We start from the raw sequence: 15,577 nt of genomic DNA, 5'->3' as shown, positions 1-15,577 counted from the left end.
CCATATAAACAAACATATACAGAATATCTCATAGAGCCAACGTCCAATACCATGAACCACTGAAAGAATGGACTGACCATCTCAAATGCTCTAATTGTTATAGAGCATAGCTCTTTCTCAAGATGGATAGATACAAGAATGTAATTGAAAATATAACTTTACCCAATAACTGACTGCCTCTAGCCTCACTGACTTTCCTTGCTGAGTGCAATGGCCCAGATGATTTTGGTGTGCATTGGTTCAAGGAAGCACACCTGGCTTTGGCTCCTAGAAGAAGAGACTTAAATCAGGTTTAAAAGTACAGCTATTTCAGCAAATAAAGACATGTCTGACATCACATATTTACAGTACCAGATGCATAAGTCTACTCAAACAAATATAAGAAGAGGCATTTTCTAGAAAATTTAAGGCTACATTTAAACTCAGCTTTGTTTTTACCAGAACTCACTACTAAAGCAATAAAATATAAATTTTAATAAAGCTTATTAGGAGAAGAAAAGATAAGGAAAAACATCACCTCAACACTAAGACAGTAGTACTAAAGTCACTTAAGCAGTGGCAAACAAAACAGCTACAAGAAAGTTGGCTGAAAGGGACCTCCAGAGGCCAACTCATCAGCATCCCACCAGAGCAGAGCCACCACCAAGATGAACTTAACTGGCCATGACTGCCTGAGTCCTGAAAACTTTCAAGAATGGAAATCCTATGGCTCTAGTGGACAATGTGGTCCTGTACCACTTTTCCTCCTAATTCTTCCCAAAATGTTGGGTCTCCCACTCCTGTGAGACTATTGCCCATTATTGCTACGTTATCTGGTACTACTGAGTTTAGTGTCATCATCTTTGTTCAAGTAATTGCAGATTGTTACAATACCTCCCCTTACTCTTCCTTTCACCTGACCAAGCAAGCTTCACTCCCTCAACCTCTCATCGCAAGTGATGTGCTCCAAACACTGTCTTCCCCAGTCTGCTGTTTCCAAATAACTTTCTTGAAATAGGCAGGCCCCACAGCAGAGCAGCCCAGATGGAGCTTCACAAACACCAAGGGGAGAGAACACCAACTTCTGGCCTTAACGCTCCTGGAGGTGCTGAAGGCACATTTCCAGCACCCAAATCACTGAAGCTGTTGAACAACGAATAACTGCACTGCATATCCTGGGCCTGACAAAAAAAAGCATCAACTTGTCAGGCAGTCATACAATTTTTGTTTGTTTCAGTGATTTACAGTTTCTGGCAATGTCTGCCTCTTATCACTGTTTACTATTTTAAAGCATGTCATTATAGCATGACATTTGGCAGGCTTAAAACTTAAGCCTAAAGCAGAAGCATTGTATTTAATTAGGTTTATCCAATTACAATAACCAGTTCACCACAAAGATGGTCAGAAGCAAGCTGATTATAACTAGGATTTACAGGACAGAGAGCACAAGCTTATTTATCTGCTCCCATTATGCCTTTAATTTTGGTCAGAGAATGAGTTGTCAGCTGCTGTTTGTGGCTTGAGTGGAAAAGCACTGACAGCTTATAGAGAAGTCCTGGCTCAAACAGGAACAGGAACCAAAACTCTAATATAAAGTCAGAAACTGCATTTAACTAAATTTCCTTTATCACCAAGGTATGAAGCACAATTATCTATCTCCATTAAAAACAAAGCAGACCTCCACTTCCTCTTAGTCATCTAGGAGAATATCAAGAAAATGAAGCATGGAGAGGTAAGCTGTTAGCTCAACTCTTTCCTTTGAATGATAAGACAATGCCATTCATTCAAGAAGAGGCTTCATCCAGTAACATCTCATTCAAAGAGTCACATCCATTCTGTAAGGTCCTTTTCGTTCTGAGAGGAGCAAATGTAATTTCAAGTCTGCATGAGGAAAAGCACAACCATATCCAGAGGATAAATTCAAAGTAGATCTACCCTACCGATCAGCAGCTGCAGAGTCTGAGCTTTGTGACAAAAAAGAAAGACACTAGAGTAATGTAAAACTTGAATCATGACACCCACAACATAATGCATTTGTCCCAGTACCATGCACAGCCATACTGCTCTTGTAGAATCATAGAATCATAGAATCACCATGGTTGGAAAAGACCTAAAAGATCATCCAGTCCAACCGCTCACCTATTCCCAATAGCTCCCACTAAACCATGCCCCTCAACACAACATCCAGCCTTTCCTTGAACACCCCCAGGCTCGGTGACTCCACCACCTCCCTGGGCAGTCCATTCCAGTGCCTGACCACCCTTTCTGAAAAGTAATACTTCCTCATGTCCAGCCTGAATCTCCCCTGCCGTAGGTTGAAGCCATTCCCTCTGGTCCTATCACTAATGACACAAGAGAAGAGGCTGACCCCCAGCTCACTACAACCTCCCTTCAGGAAGTTATAGAGAGCAATAAGGTCTCCCCTGAGCCTCCTCTTCTCCAGGCTGAACATTCCCAGCTCCCTCAGCCGCTCCTCATCAGCCCTGTGTTCCAGACCCCTCACCAGCTTTGTTGCCCTCCTTTGAACACGTTCCAGGGGCCTCAATGTCTTTCTTGCAGTGAGGGGCCCAAAACTCAAGGTACTCAAGGTACAGCCTCACTACTGCTGAGTACAGGAGGTTCACATCACAGTGCAGACTGCCTCCTCATTTGCCTGAAATAACCAATCAATAATAATTCAAAGAATGTTTTAGCTTTCTTATGAAATCTTATTGATGTGATTCTACTTCCTTGCAGTACACTACTGCTAAATATTCATTGCTTCACATGGCAGCCAGGTGCAAAAGGTAAGGCACTGCAACAGTGGTAGCTTTAGTTTCACTGTAGCTACAGATTCAGGTACCTTTTGGAGTTGCTTTCAATGAGAGTAACCTAGGTCTTGGTATTGCTTTCAAAGAAACGGATCCAGAAGTTCCATTCTGGCAGGCTTTTGAAGGCCATTCTCCATTCTTGATGATGACTGTGGCACTTGTAGCTACAAGAGAGAACAATAGAATTTGGTCAAGAAAGTAGCTAGCTTGGAGAAAATTAAATCCTAAAGTAAACCCATTCCCTTATTCAAGTTAGAAGAAATAAAAATTGGAATAAAAATATCATGAACTTTGTTATTTTCTGTACAGACTGATTAACTGTAACAGATTAGTCCCTGGATGTTCCAAACACACTGGACATACAGCTTTGAACTGTGCACAGGAGGTGGGTATATGCAAGAGAATACTGATAACAATACATAAACAAAAGCCTTACTTTCTTGACTAAATCAAGAAAGATCATCAGTCTGAAGTCATCCTGGCCACAGAATTGATTGGTTTGTGTGTTTGTTTTTTAACAAAAAAAAAAAAAAAAAAAAAAAAGGGAACTGCCTCAAGCAGCATCTTTTCCTTTTCCTTCTCATTTGAATAGAGAGATACATGCTGCCAAATAAGTTTTAAGGAAAGTTTCTGCAGTACACATTCATAAAAGCAATTTCCTAATGGCAGAGATCCTTAGGTGTTGACCATCCAACACATACTTCTCTCACCAGAGGAGAGCTGAAGCCATATAGGGGAAAAAACAAAACAAAACAGAAAGAAGAGCAGATAGACTCAATTTACGAAAAACAGGACATTTTCTGTCTCATGTAAAAAAATCAGATTTCCAACAGAGCAGTTGCTGCACAAGATGTTTATCTCCATTTCAGTGGGTCTCAAGAGAGATTTGGTTTAATTCCACAACAGAAAGTTTTAGCTGAAGAAAGATAATTGAAATGTGGGGAGAGACAATGTCTTGTTTTAGTTTTGCACCAAAAAATATGGAAAGATTTCTGAAGTAAATACTGATCGAAAATACTTTGGCTCAGATAGCAAAAAGTTATGGTGATAGTCAGCATTCTGACACATTAAGAGTAAGAAGTTGACATCACACTTACCAGAGCATAAGCAAAAACTAAATTACTCTGGAATAGGTCCATGCTGTTAGTTTTTTGTTTTTATGTTTTTTTTTTTTCTTCAACTACTCATTAGGGAAAACAGGGGGAAGAGATTAACAAAAGGAGACAGATCAAGTTTGCCTCAGATTAATGTTTTATGAGGCTGATTTTAAGGTAGCAAGAAGTACACATCTACTACTATTCATCAAAAGATCAAATGCAGCCTTAAGATTATTTTCATGTCAATTTAAATACACTAGCATCATTCATCCAAAAGTTCTCTTTCAGAAAAATGCTTCTTGACCAGGAGTCAGTACAACATTTACAACACAAAGGAACAGAACTCCTTTTTCTTTCCCTTTTAGGTACATGTGACAAAAGTTTTCTATTTTTTTGTTTTTAAAATAAAGGAGACAGATTTCCTCTGAAAGTACAAAAACTAAACATCTGCAACAGAAATTTATACGTGAGAAACAATTTGCATAATACATCAACACTGCAGTTGGTAGAATTTGACCTGTCCAACAGCAGATGACTTAAGTTAACTTGTTCTAATGAAGTATGAGCTTTGAAGCAGTCCATTTTTTTCTGGGAGCTACTAGATTAAGAACTTTAGCTCAAAGTTCACTGCAGGCAGCTACTGCCTGCCCATAAACTGCTGTGCTACTTTCCAATAATTCACAAGCACACCATGGAAGCAACACTATGGGTATAAGAGCACTCCTGGTGCAGGATCAGTAAGACAGACTTGCCTTTTTCTATGAGTAGATACTGCAGTCTTGATGAGCTACCACCAAGTTTTAAAACAGTCTCATCAAACCTAAGAGCTAAATGTTTCTACACAACTTGATAAGTGCTGTTTTTTCAGTCAAGTATCGACCATATAGAAATGTATCTCAAGGTAAATTGCTAGAACAAACTTTTAACCTCTAAAACACAACTTCTTTATATGCAGTTATTTTAATGCAAGTCAAGTTTCTTCTCTTAACCTGAGAGTTTGAATATTTCAGTATGTTCAATCCTACTATTTTCAGCTCATTACTGAAACTGTGGAAGTTTGTTAAAAATTCATGTTTTTGATGCTCAATCTGACATGTATGCAAAGTATGTATTTAATATCAACAGCATTTCAAATTTCATGATTTCCAAATTTCTCAGCAAGAATCTCTCCAGAGAAAAGAATTATAAAAATCAAATGACCATTAGACAGAAGAGTAATGCTGATGAAATGATCAGTACAACAATATCTCATAACAAAGGGCTGAGCTGACACAGCAGGAGGGACACTTTGTTTTGTAAGTTTTTTTCCCCCGCTAACAAGATGAACTGCTTAAACAAAACAAGCAAAATGACTTTGTAAATTTAACGCAGCTGAGAGGACAACAGTAGTTCATTACAGATTTCCTGACATTCACAGCACAAGACTATATTCCTGATTTTGTCAGGACACACAAATCTAATAAAAGCACTTAAATAAAGACTTTTTCCTGACATTACTGCATGGAAAACTAAATGAAAGACAAGGAGAAAAAAGGAAGGAGAAAAGCACTGAACATAAAATAGAGGAAAAAAGTAAACTTACTTTTTCTCTACAATTTGAAGTCATATATTACACTATATTAATGTATCATCATACATAACCCAAATCCATTATACACAAAAACAGATTATCAGACTGAAATAATTCTTATGAAGTTCAGCAATTTAACCAATGAAAATCACCTCATTGAAAAATCAGCAAATCAAAACATTTCATACATTCACCATAATCAAGTTACGAGCTTTAAAAGAAATAAAAAGAAATACAACCTACTTCTTTTCCCAGTAAACGAGGTTAACAAAGGAATAATACAAAAGCTGTAAGATCCCACTATCAGCAGTGTCAATAAGGTAATATCACAGTGGCTTCCCAAATCAGTTGGTGGTGTTAGTGTAGAATTGATGAAAATATCAGGAGAAAAATTAGTTTCTGTGCAACTGCGGAGTCCTCCTGGTATAGTCATTTAAAAAGGATTGAAGTCAAAGCCAGACTGCAGCCATGTTCAACCTCTCATTTTCCTCTTGCTTGCTCTTTGTGAATCGGAGTGGAAAAAACTGTAAGCTTTGAGGCAGTGGACAAAACAGATTAAAGCAGCTAGCAAATCATTCTAAATAAGGAGTCCTCATTTGGATACTTAATCTGCATACATTTCTTTGTTATGAAGCAATGACCCTCTCCTTTGTTATATGTGGATTAGAAGGAAGAGAGGACAAAGCTGCTTGGGAATTCCTGATACAGTTCTAAAACTGAACAGCAAAAGTCAACATGGCTGTCAGGGCAACAGAACCAGCCTGATTACAGAGAAGCACGCAGTGCATATTTTATTACGCATACTCTTATTCCTTTGAGGAATATGCTAGTTTTTCATTTTTAATGAAGACACTACAGGAAATAAAAAAAGAACAAGAGAAAATTTAGCTATTATATATGCATGCATGCATGCATGCGCATATATAAAGCCAAGTTGTATGTTAAAACATAGTTGTTTGTTGTTGGTTTTTTTTGTTTTGCTTTTTTTTTTCCAGTCCATTGAAGGCAGATTTCAAAAGAAGGCTGCCACAAAGCAAATGACTTTGCCTGGTCTCACAGATGAAATAAACAATGCAATTGTAGCAGCACATTTGAATGTACTCATTTGGATATGTACAGCTGGAGATACTGATACATCTGACAGAGTTAGCTGAGTGTTAATTTCTTCACATTTTTACCCCTACAGCTACCACAACAACTAGTTCAAATTCTGGGAAGAGCTTCAAATTTAAGTTAATTCTGCTGTTTTTCTCCTCAGTTTTGACCAGGATGGACTTGCTTCAGGCCATGCAGCAGTGCTTACAGTTATAATAGAAATGATAAATGACATTCAATGTTGCACCTGCTAAAAGCATTTTTGCCTGTCTGCTCATGATCTCATCTTCACATTTTGTCCTAGAACACTAAAAGCTGACATGATCTAGTTCAACACAAGTGTTTAGCATAAGAAAAAAACCAAACATGCTATTTCAAATATTATGGCAAGAAATTCAGTGTTCACGCTTATTTCTTTTCAAACTTATCAATTTGTACTCAAGAACACCCATTGTCTTCATCATGTTTCTTGACAAAAGAGGAGCTGTACTGAAATCTCTGTTCACCAAATCAAAATCCAAAGCTCAAAGTTCCTTCACATGGTATGTTTGCAGAAGGAAAGTCTTTCGCTAAGAGGCAAAGAGTAAGATCTAAAACTAATAAAATGAGAATTCATGCAGGATTCCTTTTAAGGGGACTCTTCTAAACAGATGTTGCCAGATATCAGTTTAAATTACTTACAATTACTACTGAAAAGACTCTTCTCACTCTGAGTGCTGCTGAGTGATGAGATACTAGGTGTTCTCTCCAGCACTGATCTTTTGACAGGCACTTTGGATTTGGAGAGTACTTTATCAGAGCTAGCCCGGGAAGCTGGAGAATTTTTCACAGCAGCATACTTCTCTCTTGGTGAAGATCCCAGACCTGTCAAATCACACAGGGAAGGATGAAGGGAGGTGGAAAGTGAAAAGAACAAAATTAGAGAAAAACTTAAACACTTCTTCTACATGTATGCCTACAAACAGAAATATTTACACACATTAGAAATATCCATATAAAGGCAATTATCTCATATTTACATGGTAAATAAAATAAACATATTTAGTTGTTAAGCTCCTCCCTTGACACAAATGCTGTAAATACAGCAAAACAGTTCTGAGTACCCAAAAATCCTCATTTTACCTTCATACTGACCTGAGGCTTAAGTCAAGAGCTGGTCTTTATAAGATTGGCTTTCAAGGCAGACATTTGCACGCACATAGAAGCTTACTACTTGCATTCCACTACCTCTGTGTATTATGGTAAGCTGTGCTGGCAATCCCATGAAAATATTACCCTTACCTCAACCTAAGACAGATTCTTTTGTTTCTTCCTACCCCCAAACACATACTGTTTTTTGTCTGTTTGTTTGTTTTGTTTTTCTTTTTTTTTTCCCCCCATTTCACAGAATAGTGTATAGATAGATATTCTGTTTTCGAGGACAAACAACACAAAAGTATCAAACTGTGCTCATTTCACATAAACATACCTTAAAAAACAAAACTAAACAGTACATCTTGGAACCAAGTTCAGTGGTCAACTAGTGCAAACATTTTTGCATTAACTACTGCCCTAATTTGAGCTCGCTGAATATAAATATGTAGAATTATATAGAAATGGGAAGTGTGCCATCTTCAGACAGGAGCTTCCTCTCATACTGCTAAAAATGTGGTTGCTTTATTAGTAAGAACATTTCAGATTAATTAATTAACTTTCAGTTTATTCCTCAAAAGTGTGCATCTAGACCAAAAATACAATAGTCTAGGAAAAGTTATGTATACACAGACTTGTCTTGCATATACTGAGCTGACTAATAATCAGCTCTGAAATAAAATTTAGATGTCAAGATCTTTCTTTATATAGGTCTCCAAATAATGATGGAAAAGACTTCATTATTTTTGTAGGGAAATCAAAACAAATAGAGAGAAGGAAGATAGACTTAGGTATTTTCAAGTACACATATTATCTTAATTATTGACTTTATTGCCTTTTTAAAGTCTCATAGACCAAGTTTATCTTGCTCAAAAATAGATGATTTTTACTTTGATCAGTTTTTCTATTTGAATATAATAACCCTTCCTTTTATTCTTGCCAACAGTTATGTTTCTATCATGCTGAAGCTATGGAAGAGAGAGTTGAAATATGAGAAAAACAGCTAATAATTCCACCTTATTCAACATCAGTTTTGCAACGGAATCCCCCTTCCTGAATACCAATGATAAGAAACCAACAATTTGCACAAGTCCATGAAAGAATGACATGAACAAATTACATGAAGATTTAGGCAACAGAAACGTTTGCATTTCAACAGTAGGTGGTGCAAGAGGATTAAATAACATGCCTAAAATCCTCTATCAAGTACACAAAAATCTGGAGAGCGTTGAGTAAAGGAAGATAGATCCACGCTACTTCCTGCAGTTTCAATCAGTTCAGTAATAATACAATAGAATACAATAGAAACTCTGCCTACAATATATATTAAAGATGCACTCAAATATGATTTGATACCAGTCACTGAGTATGACACATAAGCTTCCCTTAGTCATTAAACATGCTTAAATGTCAGACCTCCTTTAAGATCTGCACTTTTACTGCTCCACTATGCAGCACTGTGATGCTACATATGGTTTTAATCCAGCCTGGTATTAAATCAGACACAAAATTATCAGCCATATTCTGGAATTCCTTTTATTTTATTGCAATGGACATCTGGATACATCCAATTCATCAAAGAGCATCCAACCTATTTTGTGCTATGAGAACACTGTGAACCATAAGCTGAGCCACATTCACAGAATTCACTTCAAACAGGCACTGTAGGCAAAAACCTCTAAACTCACTTGTCTGATAAAACAGATAAATGAATAATCAGCACTGATTCTGGATTTCACAGAACAAATCTGTTCTAAACTAACTTTCTAAAACTTTGCATGTAAACAAGCTTATTTCATTAATGGATCAACATACCAGAAAACTAATTAATCCATGCCAGTCGAAAATTCCTTTTCTAAATGGCCTCTCAGCAAAACAAGTAAAAATTAAACTACACAACCAATCCCCCCTAATCACTACATATTCTAAAACAAAACGCTGCTGTACAAACACTGCAGGTTAAGTTTGTATGACTTCATATGTTAAAGTTTACATTTCAAAAGGCAGATTTTGGAACAAATATTGCTGATAAGGTACATTCTGTTGTTTGCTATTGTGCCAGATTTCAAGTTCATCCACTTCAAAAGATACAGGAAAGAAATCCTGCTTTATTCGGTCATTTTCACTCAAGAGGGATGGAGGTAAGTAAGTGAAAATACACATATGTAATTTCCAGCCAGCTTGGTTTCTTCACTGAAACTGGAATGAAGCAGTTTAGTAAATCAGCAGTGGAAAAAAAAAAAAAAAAAAACCAAAAAACTCTTTCAGTGGGCTCTAGGACATCAAGTTTCAGAGCAATCAAGTTTCAGAGCAGTGGTGCTTTCCCTCTGAGGCTTCCATTAAAATAATTACAATATACGAATAACATTTTTCAAGAGCCCTTCTTGAAGAATTTTAGTCATGACAAGATCATTAAGCAGTAACTCTTGGTGTTATTTCAAGAAATAACAATGATTCTACAAAGTACTTTGAAAAGTACCATTCCCTAACCAGAATTAAAAGAAAAGGTTTTGAAGATGGAGATGGGAATGTATGGTATACAAACAATAGTACTGAAAACGTGCAAACAAGCACGATATTTAGTGATCTATTATTATAATGACAACAAGCAATAGCATCAAAGTACCTGGCTTTCATCAGTTATTTGATCTAGTCATTGAAGTAGAAATATCACATTCCTCCACAGTGAAGTAAAAAGCTGGCAGTTCTTCAGAAAAAAAAAAAAATATATGTGCAACAACTGTGTTACAGCAAGGATGTTAAAGTATCTCTAGTACTGGTATGGAAATAAGCAAGGAACATGAGTCATTTTTCAAGTAGTTCTGATTTCATGTCCTCACTCAAATAAGTATCCCCTCACGCGAATCCTGCATAGGTGAGTTACTGTTCAGAATAAGTTAAGGCTGGAGCCCAAAACGCTCCTATTAGGAAAATAAACATATGCCAGTAGTGGTTAACTTGAAACAGCACTGATAACAGGCAGATTTTAAGGTTAAACATGTATTCATCAGTTTGGAGATTCAGAATCCAAAGTTTCAAACCTTATCAACACCTTTCACATCTAGAACGGAGCACAGAGCAAGTGGAGCTATACAACGCTTGGAAATTAAAAGATCAGAAACCTTTCCTAAACAGAAGCTTAGGGCAGACTTAAGTGCACAACAGGTCTTTGAAAAATCTTTCATTTTGTTGTTGCTTTTGTTTTTTTACTGTAATGATCGCTGGTCTGGGGATTTCATCATTATATTTCCTGAGCACATAAAATTTAAACTTCTTATTCCTTTCTGACTTTTCTTCTGCAAGTGTAAACTTCCAGAGTGTGCTAAGTGTTTCAACTTGTAAAAATAATTTTATGCACGACAAAAAAAGCCAAATCTAAGTGTACAGAACAAGTGTTTTTGTAAAACAAGGAGACTGAAATATTGTAGCTGCCAAACATAAACAGAGGCTAAGATAGCAAATGTGAGATTACTGATGAGACTTCAGATATTTACATTAGAGAGATTTGTTTAGGGGACAACAACTTATCATTGAACAGCTTAGATAAAAAGCAAGATTTAATTCTCTGTCTGATATAGGTTCCCACAACATTTCTCTATTCACCTGTGATCATTAGGAATGTTCTCCTCTTTGCACAGATATCAATAAACCGGCAGCACCTCTGTGCCCCAAACAAAACAGGACTGCTAGCAATCATCTGGGTAGATATTCACATGTTCCTCCCTTTGCAGTGCAATATTCTCAGAGTAAAACTGGAAAAGAGATCATCAGTACTATAATGCACTGTGATATTGCTAACTGTTGACAGAACCAACTCTTTTCATTCTCTCAACCATTTTGCAATTTCAGTACTGTTTACCATCCAGCTATCTGCCTCAATTTTATGTTTTGCTTTTGTAAACTGAACTGGAACAGACCCATGAATAACCACATCTTTATGGCTGCCTGGTTATGTCCTACAACCAAAGGCAAACCCAGTCTTCATACAGCAGCCCACTTTATGCCATCTTCCAGGTGCAACTGCTACAGTGGTAAGACTTGCCCATTCCAACACTGCCAGGAGACTGTTATACACTGTTTGCATCCTATTTTAAATAAGAAGTCCCAACTAGTAGCTTTAACACAGCTATGAGAAAGTTTCATCTATTTAGTCCTAGTGGGCACAGGGAAGAGTCACAATAACATAACATGAAGAAAGCTGAGGCAAAAGAAAATCACCGACTACACCCAATTACATTTGTCACCATTTTCTAGCTCCCTGGATCACATGCCCCTTTCATGTTGCGCGCTAAGAATTTGTTGACAGTTCACACTTTTAATATCCATGTTATCACTACATATTTTTTCTTTATTATGTAGGAATTATGTACTTCATGCTTTGCATGAGATGGAACCTCACTGCAGCAAAATATAAATACTTTTTTTTTTTTTTTTTTTTTTTTGCTCAAGGATTTCTGTTTCTCTCCTCCTGTACCCCACCCAAAGAGAATTCAGAACTAACCAGTAAAGGTGAAAAATGATTTGAAGAGCCTCAGCATGTCCTTGCAAGTAAATGACTAGGTACAAAGAAATTCCCCTGCAGGGAACTGGTGGGCACATCACTCCTAAAGGAGAATATACTTCTAGCTACATACACATTTCTGACAGCATTCACATGTGAACTAGTAGTATCAGTCTATTCAGGTATGACCGTGCTTCTTGCTTCAGGTACACCTAACTGAAATCCCAAAAGCTAGTAACAAGTTATGTGTAAAAAGTCTGGGAACTTCTATGGAAACTGAAGTTGCTAGGGATGGCACTGATGGCATCAGAAAGATGCTGGAAGTTAACAGATACATAACACATTCAACATCGTACTGGAAATACTGTAGTCTTTGGAATAAATACCATTTAAGTGTACACTCAAACCTGGCCACCACCACCACCTCCTCTGTCTCCAAAAAACTCAAAAAGGCACCTTCAAGAATATCAAGTCAGAGATAAATCTATCAACTTGCTTCTAAGTTATTCACTGTAAAAGATTCCATATTATTTTACAGTCAAAATAACTTGCAGCTTCTACTCATTTCTCATAACCCATTTGAATTATAAAATCTTGTTTTTTAAATGCTGAACCATACATACATAATGCTTACAAAACATTAATAACTACTGCATAATAAGAATGCTCCTTGTTAAGGAAATTAAACAAAAGAAAATAGGCACAAAAATGATAGCAAGATTTTCTATTAGTGTATGCAGCCAAGACTAAAAGCAAATTCATTGTGTCTAATCCATATTAGATCATTTTATGGCTCTTTTCTGCTTCAAAATGTAATTCAACCCTTCTGTACCTGAATGACGGCATCTCTGTCTCACTAATAAACAACATTTCTCTTGAAGATCTCCTTCCCCAGATATAGCTTGTAGAAAAGCAAGTTCAAAGAAAAGGAACAAATAGAACAGCATAGAGGAGTCACCTGCTCAGTTGGGCAAAATCACAAGGCAAGTCATGTCATTTATGAACCTACTTGAGGCAAACGAGTTTCTTTCTATGGACATCTGGCAGCAGTGTTCTTTCAGTAGGGAGCAATCTCCAAGTTCCCCTTTGTTTGCAGGTTCTGTCCAGATAACACTGAGGACAGACTGAAGCAAGCTCTGTGTCATACTATGGACACATCTACCCTCACAGAAACCCATGTATTAATTTCCTCCTTCCCACACTTCCAAAGAGAGATATGAGAGTTTCAAGTTCATTTAACACAGACTTTAATTAGTCTAATGAAGCACTGCACATGTATTAAAGAGAGAAGGAACCAATTATAATGGACTCATGAGCGTAAGGACAAATGATGACCTTGAACCAGTTATTCTATGAAGAACCTGCTCTGAAGATCCATAAAAGAGGCTGGATTTTCAGGGGGAGACAGGGGAAAGCGCATAAAAATAGTGGCTGAAATTAAATTTTAAACCTTACTTGCAGTCTGTTGCATTTCAGATTTGTTCATGAGAAAGTATATGGATATCTTTACAGGTTAACTCCCCAGTCCAGCTTTTTGATAAAGACCCAGGAGTCCCAGGCCAGAGAATCTGGAAGTTGTGTTTGCTTTTTGAAATATTTTGTTTCCTCTTGGCAGCACATGAATACAACTTTGGAGAGTCAGATGGTAGATAGGAGGAATGATAAAAGCTGGAAAGTGATTTGCAGTTACTATGTTTGGTTGATCTTCTGGTTCAGTGTCAGCACAAAAACTTAAGACTGTGGGAATGCTTACTGAAACGAAGTTGTTTTGGTTCTGCTTCAGTAGTTTTGTGAAAGGCTATATACTTGATAATTCTGGACTTTTTGGTATATACATGTTTCCAAGGTGCATGAAAATCCACTGAAACCATTTGGTTTCAATTTTCTGTCTGCAAAGTGTTTCTTTGTGAAATAAATAGCTACAACACTCAATAATGAACAGTCTTAATCTGCTTTAACTTCAGAAGCTTCCCTGAATAACACTTTTAAGTGCAAGATTGAGGGGGGGGGGAGGGGAGGGGGGAAAGAAACAAAACAGAATGAATTTAGTAATTATGAACAAACAAAATCAGTATTTCAAAATATCACTGAAATCTTTTGTAGCTTAATGCAAGTTATGTGTATTTGCTATAGAATAGGAACAATTATTCCCACAACCCAGTTCAACCAGTTGCAGCACATCAGAGAAGTCCTTCATGATGATTAACAAAAAAGGGTTCATTTATCCAAGATTCTCAAGGAAAATAGAATTCAAACAGCTGAACTTCCCTTAATCCAAGCTTTCACTACTCTAGTTAAATGCCATGAAAATATTAGCAAGAGAGGAAGAAGGAATACCATTAGCTTAAATTCACACAGGAGTAACTAAAGATCAAGATAATAAAGCAGATGGTAGTGACATGAATCATGGAAAAAATAAAAAAAAGGTACCTAAAACATCAGAAGTAACTGTCAGATGAACTACACTTTAGAAACATAGGCAAAAGACATTTTCATTCTGAAAATGATTTCACATGGCTTTCATTAATTTCTGGAAGTCTTTAACAGTAAGCAGTAGAAAAATACTTTAAAGTCTTCAAATAGTGCCTATTATGTGTCAGATATGACACAGCTCCTACTGCTAAGAAATCAACAACAACATGAAGTTTCATACAACAACAACAACAAAAGATTAAACCATAACTTTCAGCTAAAGCAGAAGCATAGGTAAAGTAGTAGCATACTGGAAATTGTAAGTGTATTTAAAGCTCTGCTCCTTTATGAACTTACTGGTAGTTTGTAGTCAGCAGTACAAGGAAAAAAATGCAGTGGTAGGCATTTATCTTTTATATCTAAAATAAATCTATTGTATTCCTGTTTTATACTTTTCAAAGCCAAAACAATTTCTTGATGTTCAGACTGTCATAGTGCTTCACATGCATTTTCTGATGCAGCTGACAGCAGAAGAATTCGGAGCAACATTCTATAGAATCAAAGCTTCTTGGCTTCAGTTCCCCTCACATCTCCCTTCAAGTCAAAATAAGGCCTGAGTCTTTCCAAACCATACTACCTCAACTATTAGCAAGATATTACCATGCCAGTGTGTTTATCTATATCCAATTAGAAGGCTGCACATATTAGCTGGGGTTAAAAACAATAGTTGCTTTCATTTCTGGCCTGATACAAAATCCTGAACTAAGGTTCCAGAATTACACACACCTTCCAGTAAGGATCAGGTGACTCAAACACATTACTCTGTCTTAAATTCTGATAGGTATTTTTATTAATAGAAAAAGAGGCATGCTGCTCATCTGTCATCCAGTATCACACAAGTCTTCATGTTCCACTGTGAAAAAGTTATCTACAGGGAATTATGATTTTTGTCCAAGAACAAGTATGAGATTATAAGTCATTC

General features: G+C 36.8%; 1 protein-coding gene across 12 annotated transcripts in view; it reads right to left on the bottom strand.

The window, feature by feature from the left end:
- Positions 1 to 15,577, bottom strand: part of MTUS1 (microtubule associated scaffold protein 1) — a 112,045-nt gene that overhangs the window by 59,443 nt on the left and 37,025 nt on the right. For 10 of the 12 annotated variants that reach the window (XM_048943081.1, XM_048943076.1, XM_048943082.1 and 7 more), the window contains 3 exons: positions 7,233 to 7,415; positions 2,822 to 2,953; positions 163 to 267 (listed from right to left, as the gene is read on the bottom strand). In XM_048943081.1, coding sequence (XP_048799038.1) covers positions 163 to 267; positions 2,822 to 2,953; positions 7,233 to 7,415 — 420 coding nt within the window. The remainder of the gene's footprint in view (positions 1 to 162; positions 268 to 2,821; positions 2,954 to 7,232; positions 7,416 to 15,577) is intronic. The other 2 variants (XM_048943086.1, XM_048943087.1) reach the window with 1 other exon arrangement.

Source organism: Lagopus muta, chromosome 4 (assembly GCF_023343835.1).
Source record: "Lagopus muta isolate bLagMut1 chromosome 4, bLagMut1 primary, whole genome shotgun sequence".
NCBI lineage: Eukaryota > Metazoa > Chordata > Aves > Galliformes > Phasianidae > Lagopus > Lagopus muta.
Note: the sequence above shows the minus strand (reverse complement) of the source record. Positions and strands in the feature narration are given on the sequence as shown.